The sequence below is a fragment of the Beta vulgaris genome, chromosome 3 (assembly GCF_026745355.1).
Source record: "Beta vulgaris subsp. vulgaris cultivar EL10 chromosome 3, EL10.2, whole genome shotgun sequence".
NCBI classification, from domain to species: domain Eukaryota; kingdom Viridiplantae; phylum Streptophyta; class Magnoliopsida; order Caryophyllales; family Amaranthaceae; genus Beta; species Beta vulgaris.
The window spans coordinates 2,218,431-2,238,164 of record NC_079204.1 but is presented as its reverse complement, the minus strand read 5'-3'; the positions used below and the strand labels follow the sequence as shown (position 1 = coordinate 2,238,164).

The following is a 19,734-nucleotide window of genomic DNA, read 5'->3' as shown; positions in this document are numbered from 1 at the left end:
TATTATGAATTACATTGTAGAAATTACCTCAATGTATAATTCTAGAATAAAATATTTTCGTATTTTTTTTTACTAATTAATGGTAAATAAAGATATTAATTGTCAAATATATTTTTTAAAAAACGTGAAGCTCAAAATGTCACAAGTACTTTAATACAAATCTCAACCGTTTTCAATTGTGTAGAAAATTATGAAGTTATTAAATATATAAGTATGGTAACTAAATTAATACACAGGATTACAAAATATCTTTTAAACAAATCGTTAAGATAAATTACATTAATTCCAAAATTTCCAAAATTTGAGTCCACAGCCATTAGTGCAAAAATATTACATAAAAGGGATTCGATCTCAAAATGAGAATTGAACCAAAAACCAATTATCTCTATTCCATATGAGAAGAGGGGCAGGACACCAAAATATTAGAAACCCCATTTTACTCACATTACATCTCTATTATAACTGCTTACTTTAATTTAAAAATAAAAAGGAAACTACCTAATTAATTTTAAAAATAAAAAAAGACATTAAAAAAAAGAAACCATCAACAATTCAAATATCCCTAATTTATTAAATATAATTAACAATTGATTTAATTTTCTACATTCTCTAAAAAAATTTTTTATACGTATTTTCGCACGCATCGCGTGCATATAAAAACTAGTAAAGTTCGCGTCAAAAAAAAAAACTAGTAAAGTTTAAAGTCGGGAATGATGCTCTAACCACTAGGGTATCGCCTGTCGTTAACCCTCCTAATTCTCTAAACTATTTATTTTCCATCTTTACACAATCCGATCTCTTCCCAATTCCCATCCCTTTTATGCTCAACCTCTCTTTGCCTACCTCCGACTTCTCGTCGTCGGAATTCCGGCCACCTTCGCCGGAAAACAGGTCAAAGTAATTTAAAATCCCTATAATTCAAACTATTGAGTAAAAAGGTATAACTTGGTTCATTTTTTATTGATCGAAATTTATAAAAGCCTTTTAATTGAAAACCAAGTGAGTATTTTTGTTTTTGAACTTTTAGGAAATTAATTTCGTCAGTTAAAAACCCTTTTATTTTTAAGTCAATCAAACTTTCGTGGTGGGTGCAGTGAGTGGGGTGAGAAAATTATGGAGGATAAATCATGTTGTTTCCATAATAACTTCCATTAAGTTCCTATAAATGCTACTCCAAAAACATTTTTTTTTTAATATTCTGACATAGTTAAATTTGATTATATTATTTCGGGAGTTAATTTTGTGCTATATATATATATATATTTTTTTTTTTTTGAGAAAATATATTTATTGGGTTTTGGGTTAAAGTTGTTTGCAATTTGTTTGATTGTTCTAACTCTACAGATTTGAGGATGAGTCGCTTGCTTTGGTGCAGCAGCTGCACTAAAAAACAGCCTGTTGAAACAAATGATTTGTATACGTGAGTTCACTTTTTATGCTCTAAAACCCTTGGTTTCTAATATATATTTGTATATATACATTCATGGTTATCAATCTTTGTGATGAAATATTTTGTATTGGTGATGTTTGTAAGGTTGTAGGATCAAACCCCGCTAGGAACACTTTGGAGGTCGACATTCCCCTTACCTTTCCCCCATTCCCAAGGGGTGTTTGCTTGTTAATTTGGGCTGGGTTGACTTGTGCGAGGTTTGGGTCGAAGTTATAGTACATTTTTTAGGATCTTTTAGTTTACCCTGATAGGTAGATGATGAAATATAGAAGGGGGAATTGATAATGTAGTGCTTTTACCGAGTTTTGTGTGGGTTGACAACAATGCTTCTAGCGAGTTCGTCAATTTCAGTAGTGCATAAAAATTATGATGGGATTTGAATGGGGTTGTGTCTTAGCCATGTTTTGGACCTCATGATTTGATGTGATACTCATAAAATTTGGAACGGAAAGTGAAGTTTCTGTGGAAACAGTTGAATGGTGTGGCTTATGATGTTCTGTTTTGAGTTTGAGTGATTTGGTACTGCATTTGTTGCACTTATGATGGGATTGAATGTGTTTGTGTCTTGAGCTGTATCCCTTAATTTTCTCCTGTTTCCTTGTTAGATGTTGTACTTACTGTGGGAAGGTTATTGAGCAAGATATATACTCAAATGAACCAAGTTTTGTCAAGAACGCAGCAGGGCAGGTCGGTGCTTTGTGTTGTAAGATTCTTTTTTTTTTTTGCTTTATGTGCTTATGTAGTGTTTTTCCCCCTTATAATCATTGTGGTTTCTTGTATTACAGAGTCAGTTGGCTGGGAATTATGTGAGGACTGTACAAGATGACAATGGAGTTTCACGGCAGAGGACACTAGATAGGGGTATGTAGTGGGCTAGTGGCAAGCATTGCTTCAATGTGGTTGTTACTGCCAAATGTACTTTTTTTTTTTTTACTTTGTGGATTATCATCATTGCTTTCTTCCCCATATAAGTAAAATCTTTTGTTTACTTATTTGATTGCTCTAGTTCTATGTGATGTAATAATTTCTGGGAAGTTGTTGGCCATTGGCTTCTTTGTTTCTAGAGTGTGAGGCTACTGCTGCCTCTTTTGACTTTTGAGCATCCTTTTAAGTGAGGAAAGGAACTTGATTTGTCTTGAACCTTGAGCCGCAGGACTGGCTTTAGCCCTTGAGCATGGAATTAACCGAGAGTCAACCTATTTAATTTAAAGGGGGATTATCCATTTACGAGTAGTGCTGTATATACTTGTCTGAGATTGGAATGGGCTCTGTTCTCCGTTTGTCCAGGTTGCTAACTTTCTATTACTTCATTGGAATATATGGTTGAGTTATGATGTGAAAACAGTCTTGTTCAACTTATCCTATGATGTATTTTATTTTTACTTTTACTCTTGTAGTTTCAGGAAAGCAATGTAGCATATATTTAGCTTCTTTATTTTTTATTTCCCCCCTTTCATTATCACTTATAGTTTTGTGATCTTATCTTGGTTCTTTTCTTTTTCCAGCCCATGAGAAAATTACGATCATGGCTGATAGCTTGGGTATAGAGGGTGGAGACCAAATAGCGCTGCCAGCTTTACGATTCTACGAAGTGAGTTTTATACAGTTGAGCCTTACTGATATATATATATACAGTTTACTGAATAGTGATATGACTTCATGCATGCCCACTTTTATAGATAGCTCTTGAGAAGAATTTCGTACGGGGACGTAGAGCTGAACATGTTGCAGCTGCGTGTCTTTACATTGCATGTCGGTGAGTCAAACCAAAATCTCATAAATATTGTTCCTGACATGAATTATATTTAGTTTTCAATTGCATCTAGGTAAAATTTTGTAACTCATCAAGTAAAGAAGTGCAACAATATTCACACAGTTTGCTTTCATTTCTGTATTTCACCTTTGAAAGAGATTGGCAATTGAAGGAATCAGGGAGCGGGATTGCGAAATCAGACTCTGAAGTGTTACTTTAGAGAATTTGGTGGTGTGGTTGTTGCAATGATATTCCTGATGTCTAGAGGGAATGACTTCAGGGTGTTCTTGGGTTTTGGTCTCTCGCTGTCCATAGTATTGTACGATTCAAATTTCAGGTTGTTCCATTTAGAAACATTATCCAGATAATTGGGATGCTCACATGGGGGCACATGGCTTTTTCATTGAAATTAAAGCTATTTGTTTGTAGAGCATTGAAGTACTACATCTATACTGCCATCTAGGCTTCTAGTTTTATCTGGGTTGCTTTCTATCTTACTGTGCCTATTGCTCTCTCTCCTTCCGCGTTTCTTGTCTGGGCCCCTTGTACTTTCTTGTTTAGTAGTAGTCTGAACTCTGAACTCTGAACCTTTATATATTTGCATTTCTTGCTTGTTTTGAAGGGTATTTGGTGTTATTGTTTGTTTCTTCCGGTTAGACCTAAATTAATTACTGTCTCAATGTAGAAGTTGGAGGATAGGCCTTGGCTTTTTCTTTTGAGTGTGACTTTCTGCTGGTGGACTGATGGAGTCTTATAGCTCTTTTGAGGGAATTAAAGTCCAACAAAGAGTCCTTGTAATATTTATTTGAATCTCCTTTGAAGGCTTCAACTGTTAACTTGTGCTTACTTGAGATTAGTACTGATCTGAAAGTTTACAATCTTATTGACTGAAAACTCCAAGTTATCTTGTCATGATAGTTACCATTTTCACTTTTTCACTCACTTTACTAGTATGGAGAGCTTTTGTTAATTGGTTGATACTTGATAGTCTCACGAACTTGCTCTTGGTTATCTTATATGTGCAGGGATAAAAACAAACCGTTCCTTCTCATTGAATTTTCAGAGTCATTGCGAGTTAATGTGTAAGGATGCTTTTCAGACTGTGTGTCTAAATACATGTTTTTGTCTGCATGTGCATGTGCATGTGCATGTGCATTACTTTTGGCGTGTTATTTATGTCTTTTTTTCTTCTTCTCAGCATACATGCATCCTTTTCAATATAATAATGTCCAAGAGCTCTTAATACCTTTTTATTGCATGCTCTGATCTAATCTGCACTGCAGTTATGTGCTAGGTGCTGTGTTTTTGCAGCTTTGTAAAGTACTGCATCTTCAAGAGCATCCGATTGTTCAAAAACCAGTGGATCCAAGTCTGTTTATTCACCGGTTTGCAAATGGTGTGCAATCTTCTTTCCATTGGTTACAGATCTCTCTGAATGCTTAGAGTATGTTACATGATATATTGTGTCCGTACTCTGTTTATTTGATTTTCTGCTCAATCATACGAGAATGTATAATAATAGAAATTAGTGTTAGATATAAGGCTTTCATCTCGAAAATCTGTAGATCCCTCTCCTTCCAGATACACCAAAAGGTATTTTCTGGTTATTTATACGGGAACCTTGAATAATGGAACTTATCATCTTAAAATTCTGCGCATTTCTCTCCTTGTAGATACACCAAACAGTCAACAGAAGTAGCTTTCATAGTTCTGCAGTCTACTTAAACTCGAAGCTCTTCTCCCAGCTAGATTAACATCTGTCTGGATTTCCCATCTAATTTTGAAATAATAATTTTCAAGCGCTACAACAAAAGAATCCAAGGACAAAATAGAAGTAGGAGATCAAGTTTGCAGAGACAGAAGGCTAAAAGTCCTTCGTTTTTGTCCATTATTCATAACATCTTAGGCCTTTCATGTTGTAGTTTCTAGCTGAAGAAAAATGCTTTTTAGTAGTGTCCCTGGACCTCCAAATGGCCTATGAAGAAGTCAAAGTTATTTAAGCATGCTGTAATTTTTTCCTCATATTACACCTCCTGTACATACAACCATTACAATCACCTCCATGAGGTTTAATGACAATCAGAGCTAATTGAGGAGGGTTTAAATTGCTTTCTCTTCCTCTTCCTAGTTTATGAGAGGTCTACAGAAGGACAATTCCCGATGCATTTTGAGTACCGTTTCATGACATCTTTAAGGGAGGACTTGTAAAGAGATGGTGATTGAGCTTCCAAAGGGCATTCTCCACCAGACGACATGCCAAATGAGTACAATCTAGATATTTTTACCGTAAATGACACCATAGACTTGAAGCTCTCCGATCCTAAATAAAAGAGCTGTGGGAACATCAATACTGCTGTCACCATGAGAGTAATACTTGTTTTTCCTCCATCAACTCAATCTGTCTAGTTTGTCATTGGCGTGGAAACCCTTTATCATTTATTGCTGGTACTGTTTGCCCATATCAATGTCTGTTAATCTTTGCCAGCTCATTTGCAACACTAATTGAGATGGTAAAAAAAGATTAAAGACATGACGTAAATTGGAAGGCTGTGTTGAATGCTCTTCAGTGAATTTAGCTTATCCCCCTTCTAGAGAACTTTCCAGACATGAAAATTCTTCCTCTATCCGACATAAGCCTTATTTGGTTATTCGCATTAAACAAATAAATGTTTGACTATAACTGTTTTTAATAACGTAGTGCATTTTATGAGGTGTCAAAGCTTGGAAAGTTGGAATAGGAAAAAATGTGAATCTCTAAACTACCAATTCTGGAGAAATTATGTTCCAAATAAGTTTTTTGAGAAAATTTGATAGAGAATGAGCCGAGATGACCACAGAGAGTTTAGTTTGGGGTAGATGGTATGTCAATGACTCAATGTTACACCATTTGGCTCTCATATCCATTTCCCAATTTTTTATTGCCTTAAATCTACTTCATCTTTTATAGTGTAATTCAGTGCCTGCTTCGTTGCAAATAATCTATGTAACTTAATCACTCAGTAGACTTATGGCTTAAGATCTGGAAATTTTTGCATAAACATGATGAAAGCATTTGCTTTTGAATTGATTTTTTTATCCTCCATTGTTCTTTTGTTCGTATTCCAACTATTATTTGTTTTCTGGTTTTTTCAACACAATCATATATGATGACCAATTTGCTGTGAAAGTGAGGTCTCCTAAATTCTAATATATACAAATTAAACTTTTGTAGGTCTGCTGAGGGAGGTAAACTATGAGGTAGAGAAGACTGCTTTACGGATAATGGCCAACATGAAATATAATTGGATGCAGGTATTAAACGTTTGTTTAGTTGTCTTTACTATATGCCTGTTTCTTCCCCCCTTCTGATAAAGGACTATAGAGTGGCATCCCAAGGCAACCTTGTGAAGGATTTCCATTGAAAAATTCGTCATAAATACAGTTCTAAAATTTCTAAAAAGTAAATGTCATTCAGGTGGATATTTCTCCTGAATACAGATTTATGCATGATTTGAAGTGCAATCTCTGGAAATCAATGACAATGCATTATAAAGGACTATTAGTGTTGTGTTGTCATCGATCTTGATGTAAGTCTGCTTTGTTGAAGTGGTGTTGTGGCGAAGAATAGGCTCCTCTTTGTGCGATTGCCACACCGATTACTTGTTAATTTTGAGTTGCTGGTAGTTAAAGCGCGATAAGGATAATATATAGTAATGCTCTACATTCCTACCATTTCTTTGGTGTATTTGATAAGAGGAGCCTATTTTTTACAGGGTCCTTTTTCTTTTAACTTCCTTTGGTTTACGTAGCATCTCCATGGCCCTGAGCAATGATAGTTTTTTATGAATGTTTGAAGTTTGGCCAAGTTGCGCATTGGGAGGTGTGAAAGCCCTAATTTGCAAGTAATTGGAATGGAGGAAGTATAAGCCAACTCTTGATGTGTTTGGTGTCCACCTAAAATACCTGAAATGTCCTTTTTTTACTGTTTAAAATTTAATGTTAATATATTACGACTGTTATACATGTTTTATAACTTGAAGCACGCATTGCGTGCATTTCAATCTAGTTGTATCCCAAGTGACGTCGCTCAATTCTTCTTGTTCTGCATGGAAGTGCACCCTTTGACATGTTGGTACTTGGTACTGTTCTATGATAGAAGTGAAAAGTTGTAGAAATCCCCAGATGTGGAGCCAGAATTTTCGCGTAGTTTTAAAGGTAATAATATATATAGGTGCGATGACTTTTTTCCTTTTTTCGATAGATAGAGGTGCGGTGGCTTTAGTTTTAAAGGTAGGACATTGCTCTATACTTTCCATAATCTGTTAGTGACCTGTAGCCAATGAGTAGGTTCATAGGTTGAAACTCAATAGTGGGTCTATGATATGTCGTGGTCTTCTTAATTTTCATGCCTCCTTCATTTTTTTCATTTGCTGTTCATGGTGAGGTCTGTAGCTCTTCTATCTGACTAATGCTTTATTATGCAGACAGGAAGAAAGCCTAGTGGCTTATGCGGGGCGGCACTGTACATATCTGCTCTTTCACACGGTTTCAAGTTTTCAAAGGCGGAAATAGTGAGTGTTCTGGCTTTTTCAAGTTGTAGCAACTTTTTTTTTGAAATGACTGACATGAATGATTCCAGTGCCTCAACAATCTTCCTTTCCCTGCACAATTTCTTATTCATTATTTTTAGATCTTCCAGATTTTTTTCTTGGGAAAGAGGGGGTTGGAGGAGGGTGGGATGGGGAAGGGGGCCTTGGGAAAACATGCAAATCGATGCTTAAGTTAACAGCTAAGTGCTTTCTCTCCAGGTAGTACATTGGAAAAAGACCTGTCCCATCCTTAGTGCCTTCTCAACTTTGAATCTTAACATGAAGGGTGTTTCTGCCTTTCTGGTATCTCAATTTACAGTGTAGAAAGACTGATTATATTCACAATTCTTAAGTAATGGGTGCTTCCAACTTTGTGTCAACACAAATCAATCTGTCACTTTGATCCTGAAAGAGATGACAGCAAGTCCGGTATTTCTGGTATATCATATCTGTGCTTCTTAACAGCAATTGGTGTCATGGTGGTGAAAGCAAGTCATTTCGTTTGAGGTCTTTGTCCATCATTTGGTACCCATTAGGAGAAAAAGTCCCAGGTGACTAGCATGGAGTTTGAAAAAGGAATTTTAAGTGTTACATTTGAGAAAAAGAAAACTCACCTTTCTTGCAGAACTTTTTTTTGGCTATGCGGATTGCTCCTCTATATTCAGCCAAAGGTGCCTGGTGTCTTAGATCGCATGTTGTTTGCTGGCAATCCTATTGTTTGGTCTTTACAACTCTCTCCATGCACAACTTAATGGTGAACTTGTAAATTACATCTATATTTATCCCTTGGCTCTTTATGTTATAGAAAACAAATTGGGATCATCTACATAGTACCCTTAAAGTTTTGCCTTCTCTTATGCTGGATTTAGGAACACCTTCTCTACCATCTTAGACTGACTAGGGGAGGGCTGCATAAATGTGTAACTCTCTTGGCCTGACTTCAGCTGGATGCCTGCTTCATCATCATTCTGATTCCTTACCATGATATGGTCTGTTTTTTTTTAATCTACTTGACCATGTGGACTATCTGAACAAAGACCGTGAAACTAATTCAAAAGATCAGTCTCTGATCTTATTAGCAATCAAATTCAGATCGAGGTGATTGCCTGTGTTATAGCAACTAATGGGATTGTTCATGAGCTTTCATGGAAGTTGATTCTGGTCCTTTATTATGTTCTGTGCAGGTAAAGATTGTACATATTTGTGAAGCCACATTGACCAAGAGGTTAATCGAATTTGAGGGAACAGAATCAGGGGGCCTTACGGTGTGTGCATTTTGTGCATTAAGTATGATCAGATAAACACTGCTGCCTTCTGAATTTCCAGTTTGTGCTTTATGGAATAGTCCGAGTTGCTTTAGTGTCTGGGGTGGGGATAGTTGCCTAGTTTATTGAACTTGAGTGTCGGATACATAATGTGCTAACTTGGGGGGAGGGTGAGGTCAGGAGTGTCATCTTTTAGTACATGTACCATTTTTTGAGTGGAGGAAACAGCTTAATGTTGTAATCTTTAGTTATTGTGGGATTTCTTCTTTTTTTACCCTTCTGCTACCTAGCTAGGCTATTTCCTCATTACATTTGGTATACTACCTCCGTTTCGTTTTAAACGCAACAATTGGAGTGGCACAGACTCCTAGTTGAAATTTGTTAAGGGGTGATTAGAAGAATGAAGGAGCATGTGATTAAATTTAAGTGGAGAGAGAAAGTGGGGCCAAAAACAAAAAAAACACTCAGCAACCATCACCAACAGTAAGCAACCACCACCAACACCGCCACTGCCAGCACCCACTACTACTTCCACACACCGCCAGGCTACTGCCAGCAACCACACTGCCAACCACCAGTACAAACCACCACCAACCGCACATCCACCCACAAAAGAAATCAACCACCAGTCCACCACATCAAAACCCCAATTGAAAATCACCGCTCCTACCACAGTTAACCACAAATCGAAGTCCCAAAAACCCCCATCACCGTCAACCCCGCAACCCCCAACCAACACCACCTAAATCCTACCAAATCCCGAATCGACCACTAAATAAAACAAACAAAACAAAGAAAAGCAAAAGGATACGAAGAAGAAGAGAAGAAAAGAAAAGTGCAGTAGTGTGAAGAAGAAAAGAATTAGAGAGAACTCAGAGGAACAACAGTATGTAAGCAGAGGTTGATGAATCTCCTCCTGTAATACTGCTTCCTTATTCCATCTAATGAATGAGCCCGAAATTATCAAAAAAAAAAAAAAAGAACTAGATAGGAGAAAATATGAAATTAAAGAAAAAAAGTAGTAGTAGAAGATGAAAGCAGAGAAATGAGAAGAAGATAAAGGAGAAGCAGGAAAGGTCGCGGTTTTTGGGTGGTGGTAGCGGCGGTCCTGTGGTGGTGGTGGTGGTGGTGGTGGCGGCGGCTTTGGACTGGTGGTGGCAGCAGTTTTGTGTTGGTGTTGGAAGTTATTGGTGGTTGGTGGTGGATGTTGTTAGGCAGGAATGGTGGTGGTAGAGGAGGAGAGAAAGAGTAAAAAGGTGGAGGAGGTGCTAGATGAGGAGAGAGAGTGGGGTAGGTTACTCTAATAAAGGTTAGATTAGTTTAGTTAATAATTGATTAGAGAATGTAACACTAGGTTTTAATTATTAATAAGGGGTATTTGGGTAATTTTATGGTGAAAAATTATGCCGTAAATGGAAAGAAATGAATTGTTGCATTTGATTTGAAATTGCCAAAAAAGAAACTGTTGCGTTTAAAACGAAACGGAGGTAGTATGTCCGTTTTTTATAGGTAACTCTATGCTAACCTAACGTTTGGCTTTTTTATGGGTTGTGAGCCATGTAGATAAAGTTGGATCAAGAGGTTTGGTAGCTAGGATGACATCACTTTTGGGGGATGCTGTGTAATAGATTCTTCAGTAATTCTTTTGCTTGGGAAATTGTCATTCTTCTGTTCCGTGTAGAGGAGTTTGTCACAAATGTATTGGGTTTAACAGATAGAAGAATTCAACCAAAAAGCCGAGGAGCTTGAGAGAAATTGTAGTACAGTTAAACATACGAATTCTGGGGACAGCATGGCTAAAAAAGAGGATTTGCTTTGTGAACATAGAGGTAGTGGAAAGCCTCATTTTGCTCATGGACTTTGTGAAACTTGTTACCATGAGGTACGTTCTACTTCTATTGAGGTTCTTTTCTATATGAAATACAATTTGTATCTCTGAGCTATTTAATATTAACATTATGGTTTTGCTGGTTGGGGGATGCAGTTTATAAGAATATCAGGAGGTCTTGATGGGGGCTCAGAACCCCCTGCTTTCCAGCGTGCTGAGAGGGAAAGATTAATGATGGCATGTGCAGATGAAATGGCTGCAGATTCTCTTTTGGAACCTGCCATACTGGAAAACAGTTGTACAAATCTAAATGTACTGCACGTTGTTTTCTTCTGTTCTATTTATCAGTTGTTATCTGCATCATTTGCATAGTCACTCTTTTACATTGTTCATGCTGTATCTTTTTTTTCTTATTTACTTTTTACCATGGCCTGTGTTTGAAGAATGTATATCCAGTTGCACATTGATCAAAAAGAACTCAAGAACTAAGGCTCCATTTGTTTAGATGTAAAAGATTTTCAATGTAAAACAATTTTCATGTAAAACATTTCACAATGAAAAATTCAATTGCAAAGCTAATTTTCCTTTGTTTGGTTCTATGTAAAAGAAGGTTTGAAATGGAAGGGGAAGGGACAAGATGGATGAGAGGAGAGTAAAAGGTCGCCAAGGAGGGAGGAAAATGTGTTTTCCCTTCTATTTGAAAGGAAAATGATTTTCACCAACAAACAAGCTATTTCCCGTTGATGGAAACTTGTTTTTCATTCCTCACCAAACGAAATAACGGAAAATGAGAGGAAAAGGAAAAAAGTTATTTTCATGGAAAATATTTTACACCCTACCAAATGGAGCCTAAGTACACATCCAATTTTGCGTTGAACCTTTTTCGGATATGATTTTTTTGCATGAAGAAAGGGTCATAACATGGATATCCATTTTGTTAAAATATAGAGTATGAAACTGGTAAGTGGTAAGAATATAGGATAGCATACTAGTTTGGTAGGTGTAGCAATATTGATTTTGGGACTTGATATGTGCTAGAAGAACAAAAGTGATCCACAGCTTAAAATCTAGTATCATGACCACCATCAGGACCTTTAAGGAAATTCTTAACACTACTGCTTTATGTTTATTTAAACATAAGTCTAATGATACAAGTTATTATAACTTTCAAGAGTAATATTATCCTAACTCAATTATTACTGAAACTAATTTAGAATGATAGTGAGACTAATAAACTTTATATGTTTCTTCTTTTTCATATCTTGTCGGAGACCTATATACTCGCATTACACCTGCCATTTCGTACGTCGCTTCTTGTTTTTATGTTCTAGTCTTCTGCAAGTGCTTTTTGTGAGGCTCATTTGGAAAATAACTCTTTTGTTCATTAGGTTAAACTGTTCATCTATCTCTAGCTCCCTCTGTTAAAGGCCGTTGTTGATTTTCTCTTCAGGAGAGTTTGCAGTTTTGCACTATGGTTTTCTGCTTGATGAAGTAATATTACTATGGTATATGTTTAGAGATGATGTGATGATGACTCGTTTTGATTACATCATACCCCTAATTATTCTTTGTTTTCTGCTGTCTGTTTTTTTTTCTTCCTTTGTGTGCAGTTGGAGAAAGAATCCGGACTCGGTGCTGCAGGAAGTGACCAAATGACGATGAAAGGTGTGCGTGTCTTGTTTTTCCTTTCCTGCTTTTTAACTCGCAATTTCAGACACGGATTGTTATGAAACTTCTACTTTGCCATAAACTCTTATCAGGAGTCCAAGCTCAGTTTGAGGCTGTAGATGTTGCTGATGAGGAATTCGGGAAAGCTGATGTGGGTATAGAAGATGACGAGTCAGAAACCTTATCAGACATTGATGATGATGAGGTATAAGTAAATTTCTTCTGCTTGTTTCTTATCCGTGTTCTGTTGCATTGACATTATTTGTTGTCACTTCTTCAATTAAGCCTTTCCTTTTCATTTATTTTAATAATTAAAATATCTGGTAAAGGAAGCAACTGTAGTTGAGCTGCTGCGCTTAAAATGTTAAGATGGACTAATGGCATATTCTAAGGCATTGCCTATGGATTTGTTTGCATGATAACTTGGTTGGAAAACCATTAGTGATTATCAGCGGACCATTCAAATAATTACCGTAAGCTTAGAGAAGCAGGAGAGAAGGTAAGGAGGTGGATTGAGAAATGTCATTCGGCTTTTCTTGATTTTGTAGATAATATGGTCTATGGCAGCTCCAGAGCCTGAGCCTTTTTGTCCATAGCCTCTGATTGTACATGGGTGGCACCCTTTGGCGTCTTTCTCATCCAATTCTTTGTTACTTATGAAGAGAGATATTTTAAATACTTTTTCTGGACATGAAGAGTTTTCTTATATGAGGCTTGTAGCAGAAGGCAGAAGGTGCAAATTATGTTTTTGGTTTGTTGATCTTACGTTGCTTGATGCCTGAACTATGGTTTTTCTTGGCTTATTCTTTTCTGTTTCTGGTGATATCCGCTTCTGTATTTTGTGAAAATTACTGTACGTTCTCTTCTCCTAATGAAAAAGTATCAGGTTCATCAGGTCCAATTAGGTGTAATGAGTTCAGTTCAAATAAGTTCAGGTGAAGAGAACTCACCCATAGTATCCTCAGACTTGTCTGAAAATGATTCCACTGTTTCTGGCAAAAAAAAGTTTCGATTTAAGCTTTGGTTACATACATTTGGTGTCTATAGAAGCTTTCCAAGAGTCATGCTATAATTCTTGTTATATATTTTAACTTTGGTCAGTTGGTGTTTTGAAGGTTGCCGGTTACTTGCATAATGAAGAGGAGTCACACATGAAGAAGATTATCTGGGAGACAATGAATCAGGAATACATGGAGGTATCTTTCCCGAAGTTGAATTTATGCCTTCATGACATACAAAATACTACCTCTGTTTCCTAAAGATCTTCCTTGTTACTGTTACTACAAATACCAATGAGAATCAAGTTGTGTGGGGTGTGGGGTGGGTAAAGTAGGAGAGAGAAAGGGGTTAAGATAAATAAACAAATAAAAAAGGGTTAAAGTAGGAAAGAGAAAGGGAGTAAGATTGAATTAATAATGTAATGGTGGACCATATGATATGGACATGAGAGGGTAAAAAGGGGAAAAGAATTCCAAATAAGGAATAAAGTAAAAGAGGGAAGATCTTTTGGAAACGCACTTAAACGGAAAGAGGGAAGATCTTTAGGAAACGGAGAGAGTATACCATATTCTGCTTTCCTTGATTAATACTTCCTTCGTTTTCCAATAATTGTATCCAAAGGAAATGACATGCATGTTAAGGGTAGTTGTATGAGAATGATGACAATATTAATAAATCACATGTGGGGACTGAGGAGGAAACCTAAATGATACAATTAAGTCAAAACACCCCAAAAAGAATATGGTACAACTATTAAAAAAAATGGAGGTAGGATGTATGTTGGAAGCTATGCACTATGCAGCATACTGTCTTGAGTGAGACTAGGACGATTCGTAATGGTTCAGTTATTTGTAGTATGAACCTAATATTTAGCATTAGACGGCCAATGGGGAGACGTGCACTGTTTTTAAGGTATCTGGTCAAAAGAACGAAACATGAATTATCTTGATAAATACTGTAGGTTGGAAACAGTGTTCCACGAAAGAGTGATACAATAATATAAGATAGATTCCAAGTCAGAGGACTTTGGCTAGGAGTTGAAGCAGGGAAGCCATCTTTTGCCGCGTCGTGACTGCAAAACCTTCCAGTTTCCATTGCTTTTTATCTTGTTACATTCAATGCATGAGGGCTTGGCAGTTTAGGATGTCATCAATTGGATTTTCTGTGTTGTATACCCTCCGTCCTACATTAGTTGCAACAACTGCGTTTTATATGGTCAAAGTTCATGAAACTTAATTGTAACTTTTCACTTGTTTTAATATGTTCAAAGTTTATTTTCACATTATCAACATTTCATATTTTGAGGAATATGCAGCTAAAGATATCTATGGTCAAAGGTGTGTCTTGCAAACCATTAAAAACCAATCTGCAACTATGATGGGACGGAGTGAGTATATTGTGGACAGTCTAGCTCACATGAGGAACCTAGGATAGCTTCCCTGTTCCTGTTACTCCAAAGAATATGCCACATAGCCAGCTAGTCTTGACTGAGGTTGCTTATTTTAGGAGTCCTTTTGAGGTGATTTGTTTATAGATGACCTTCATTTTAATTGTTGGATTTCCTCCACCTTTTCCTTCTTTTCTTCTTTTGTTGCTCTAGATTTCTCTGGTGTTTGATGTGGAACACCTATTTTTGCAGGAACAAGCAGCTAAAGAAGCTGCTGCAAAGGTAGCAATGATGGCCAACTTTCAGAATGGTTTAGTACAGCCTGAAGCCAAAAAACTAGTTGATGAAGCTATTGCAAATTATGCGAAGTTAAAAAAGGTAAATTCAAATTCAAGTGCTCAGTGCTCTCTTTTCCCTTGATAATTAATATAGGATCTTGACACTCTCTTTTCCAGATTTTTTTTCGAGTGATTCACGTTCATTTTCTGGTGAATCAATAATGCATTATGCTATAGCCATGATTTTAGTGTACTCGTCATTGAATGTTTGCATATTAGCTTCCATTCCTTAGTTATCATAGGGATAGAGCTGCGTACTTCTGATGTTTCTTTATGCTGCCTAAGTTATGTAGACAATAATTGTTTCACATTGTGCCATGATGAGTATCTAGGATGATGTAGGTGGTATTGACAGCAATTTGGGGGGGGGGGGGGAATCTATTTGCTCAAGTCCCTTTTTCTGTTCGGTAAGGTACAACAATTTACGATTTCATAGACCGAGTGTACAACCTTATGAACCTTGTGTGTAGTTTGCACTCTGTAGTATGTGGAACCTGCTCATCATTCACCTTTTTAAGATTATAATTTAGAGTTTAGTGTAATTTGTACTTCTATAGGTGATGGAACTTTGGCAAAGTTCCATGTTAAAGGGATTTATGGAATAATTATTCATTGATGAAATAGAAGTCCTTGATATGCTCTCTTAGTCTCTTGCACTCATTCTGCTCCATCTTCAGATCCGTTGAAAGGAGCAAATTGAGGAAATATTCCCCTCTTTTTTAATATTTGTAATTCTTTTTTCATGGTCAAATTTTGACCGCAACTTTTTATTTAACTAGTTTGTAGAAAAAGATAAAATCATTTTGATCTTGTTAGATTCGTTTCGATGCGTATTTTGAAATTGCAAACTATGTATATTTTATTTTTAATACTACCTGTGTGTTTTTTAAGGTGCATCATTTGCTTTTTTACATTTGCCGAGACGATTCTTTGAACGTTAATATCTCTTATTGGGTGTAAGTAAAATTATAAAAATTCAATATTTGGAATCCTTGCATTGAGACGAATCTAACAAGACCCCACTTGACTATATTTTTTCTTATATAATAATGTGAGATAGTTTAACAAAGTTGATTGATGAATAGTGCCAGAAAACCAAATGTTGCAACAGAAAAATTATGGAGGTAGTGTGTAACTGAAGATATTGGTAGTCAAAGGTTTGCATGGGAGGTTGTGAAAGAGCAAATGGAACAATTAAAAACTTTCCCTCCCATATAAACCCAACCACTGTCCTCGATATTTGAACTTCAAGCCTTGGATTCATATCCCTTTCAAATTCTTACTATAGAACATTGAACAGCTCTGCTGTGGAAATATTTAACGACATTGGGAGAGCTTAAGCTTAGAGTTGATTGTATCATTCTTCTCCAAGGCAGATATGAAAAAATGCGACTCTTTATGTTCTTTTATTCATCTTCTCAGGGACGTCAGCAAAAAAGAGCAGCTGAAGCAAAGAATATTTCAACTGCTGCGGAAGCAGCTCATCATATCTTGTCCAAAAAGGTATAGCTTAGAGTCATGCTTGCTGCTATCTGACAGTTTTGTAATTTTTATTTAAAGATCAGTTGGAGTTTCAACTCCTCCATTCCCTTTTGCTCCTCAGAGCCAAATTTGTGATAGATTTTCATCAATACGTAAGAAAAATCATTATTGGGTGATATCTTTTTGGATTTGTTTCTTTCGTGTACTTTAAAAGATCAACTTTTTAGTTTTTACTAGTATGTAATTAAAGATATGATAGACAAATTATGCATTGAGAACTGTGAAAATAAAACCATGAATGACTAAAAGAAACGGGGGTTGGGGGGAGTAAAATTTGTGATAGATGTTTATTGGTATTGTGTCTTGGACCTGATTCTGGTCCACCTTTTACTTTATCCAGGTTTAAAATGCATTTCCTATGTACTAACGGTTTATTGTTGGTTTCAGAGGATAAGTTCAAAACTCAACCATGAGAGATTGAAGGAACTGTTTGGTGAATCTGTAAGTACTTACTTTTTTCTGTAGTATGTGGCTTCTTATTGTTGGCACAAGTACATTGTACTGATATCATTAAGATAATTATAGATTATTTTCAAGACAATAAAGCCACTAATACTACAATTGTACAATGATAAAGAAAAGATTGTATTAAGAAAATAATATTAATTCTTCCATCCACCAAAAATTGCTACAAGTGCAATTTTACACAAGTCAAAACCCGGATTATAGACAACAAGTTCATTCATAGTTAGAACTTACTACTAAAAAGTAGGTAACAACTGCCATTAGAAAAAGGGAATAGGTACACGGCTATTCCAGCCGAGAAAGAAGAAATTATATTTGCAGCAGTAATATGTTACATACTTACATATTCTAGAGAATACCTAGTTGTTTTGGAGAAAACTAAGAAGGGAAATCGATTTCAAATCGAGTTTTGGAAGCTAACAAACTATATGCACACAAGATCTGCAAAGCAAAGAAGGGCCAAGATAAGCAAATCCATGCATGAAATCACACATCATTTGCTAGAAAATCAAGATTAAAAAAGAATGTAAAATCACCCTTGCACTAAAGAACTTTAGTGTGCATCAGTATCCATTATTTTAAAGCCACAAGATTCATTAAATTGCTGCCATACCCTGTATTCACCAAATCAAACACTACAAATGACAAAAACGAAAAAATATTAGAAAAAAATATAAAAAAAGAAGAAATGCATATTATATTATACAAATAATCAAGGGACAATTTTACCAAGTTATTCACATGGCTCAAACCTGCAGATATATTTCTTATATGCATTGCAGCCTTGCAGGTTCATCTTCTTTGCCATAATATCTTCAACTTGAACCCAAGTGGTCAAGCAACTCCACATCCATCAGCTCAAACCTTAACCAAAAGTCTGATAATGTTTCAAAAGACAACTCTAAAGCTCCCATCTTTGTTGTTTTCTTTCAATAAAACACTCAAACTTCACCAAATTAACCAACTAAAGATATTGATAAACTACGCAATAAAGCATTATAGGGATGAAAGTTTTCAAGTGTTGGTGAAGTGATATGTCTTCTAAGGGGTGAAGAAAACGAGCAAAGAACTGATATGAGACTAGGGAGGGGATATTTCTACAATTCATAGGCACCTGTCGCACCTAGATGACTTATTGACACATGTATCTTGCATAACCAAACAAGTATCCATTGACTTGTAATTAAAAGTCAAGAGAGGGTTAAACTTGGCAGAGTAAAATCACGAAAAACTCATGGATGATTGGACTTGTGTAAAGATAAAGATACTTTTGGTCTTTCTTGATGATACATTTAAATCTTGTGAAATCTGAAATATCACTTCCCTCCGTAGGCTACCCTACTAGGAGATGTGGTCGCCTCAATTATGTGATGGTGGTTGTCTGTATATATATTAGCATAGAGTCAAAGAGTACTTTCCTTCTGTATGCACTGTGCACCATTCTGCAAGCTTATTCTTAATTTCTCGTTACCTTCTTTTACATGCGAAAACATCAAAACGATCCTCGAAGTGCTTGCTACATTGTATGAACGATTAAAGTTAAATATTACGGCATACTCTGAATTAGCTTTTAGGGTATTGAATTGAATTCTGGTGCTGATTTTTGGTGTGAGCTGTTGCTGGTGGTAGTGTTGGAAATGCAACGTTATGATTTGAGGGTTTCAGGATTGACAGCATATGACTATTGAGTTGTTGGCTTGTTTGTCTTAGCAGGATATTACTGAGAACCCGAAGAAGAGCAGGACGGAAACCAACGTAGAAAAGAATGACGTATCTTTGACTAGCAAAAGTGAAGCTGTAGTTGAGAATAAGGAGGACGAGTTGGAGGCAGAGGACGAATATGAAGAAGAGAATGATTATGGAGACTACCAAGACAATTCATATTATTACAACGAAGAAGAGTACGAAGTTTTTGATGATGGCTTGTTCTGACAGCTCCAACTTAGATTTATTGTCTAGACTAGATTACAGGGTATTTATTGATATATGAAGTATTATTTATTGCACTCAATTCTCTCTTTCTCTGAGTAACTAATAATAATGGTATGGGGAGGTTAGAATATAGAACTATATCATTCTTTATTTTCAGTAGATTTTTCACTTGGTTCATTGTAAAATTCTATAACTCAGATTTTTCAGGACATGGATTTATAGTCATGTGTAGAACATAGGAGTTTGTAAAGCTTTTTTTGACGTTTGTAACTGAATCACTACACATTTTCGTGATGTTAAGTGAAATTATATGTTACTAGTAGTAAGATTATTCTTTTTGACTGACCCAGTAAGTTGCAAGTTACTTTCAGGATTTTGCGCATAAGATCTAGCAAAGGCCTAGACTATGCTAACAAGTAACAAATAACAAGTGACAGGCATACTATTAGCCTGGCATACTGTTAGCCTCATTGCTTACTACTCTCTCAAAGGCACCAATAGCTGAGAATTTCATCACTTGAATTGTCATAGTCAGTAAG

The 19,734-nt window shown here is 36.1% G+C and overlaps 1 protein-coding gene across 8 annotated transcripts; it reads left to right on the top strand.

Annotated features, from left to right (window-relative positions):
• The first annotated feature begins 742 nt into the window (after positions 1-742).
• Positions 743-19,540, top strand: LOC104888028 (uncharacterized). Of its 8 annotated transcripts, none has more exons than XM_010672845.3 (20): positions 743-891; positions 1,345-1,420; positions 2,056-2,137; positions 2,236-2,311; positions 2,956-3,041; positions 3,130-3,206; positions 4,229-4,285; positions 4,487-4,599; positions 6,415-6,494; positions 7,667-7,753; positions 8,956-9,036; positions 10,751-10,918; positions 11,021-11,176; positions 12,475-12,529; positions 12,625-12,737; positions 13,648-13,728; positions 15,171-15,296; positions 16,679-16,759; positions 17,186-17,239; positions 18,974-19,540. In XM_010672845.3, exons 2-20 carry the CDS (start codon positions 1,353-1,355, stop codon positions 19,193-19,195), a joined length of 1,863 nt encoding a protein of 620 aa, XP_010671147.2. In that variant the 5' UTR covers positions 743-891; positions 1,345-1,352; the 3' UTR covers positions 19,196-19,540. The 8 variants fall into 8 exon arrangements, with proteins under 8 accessions (XP_010671147.2, XP_048496743.1, XP_048496744.1 ...); XM_048640786.1 differs by having other exon boundaries at positions 2,056-2,153; XM_048640787.2 differs by having other exon boundaries at positions 764-897; positions 2,056-2,153.
• Positions 19,541-19,734: the final 194 nt, after the last annotated feature.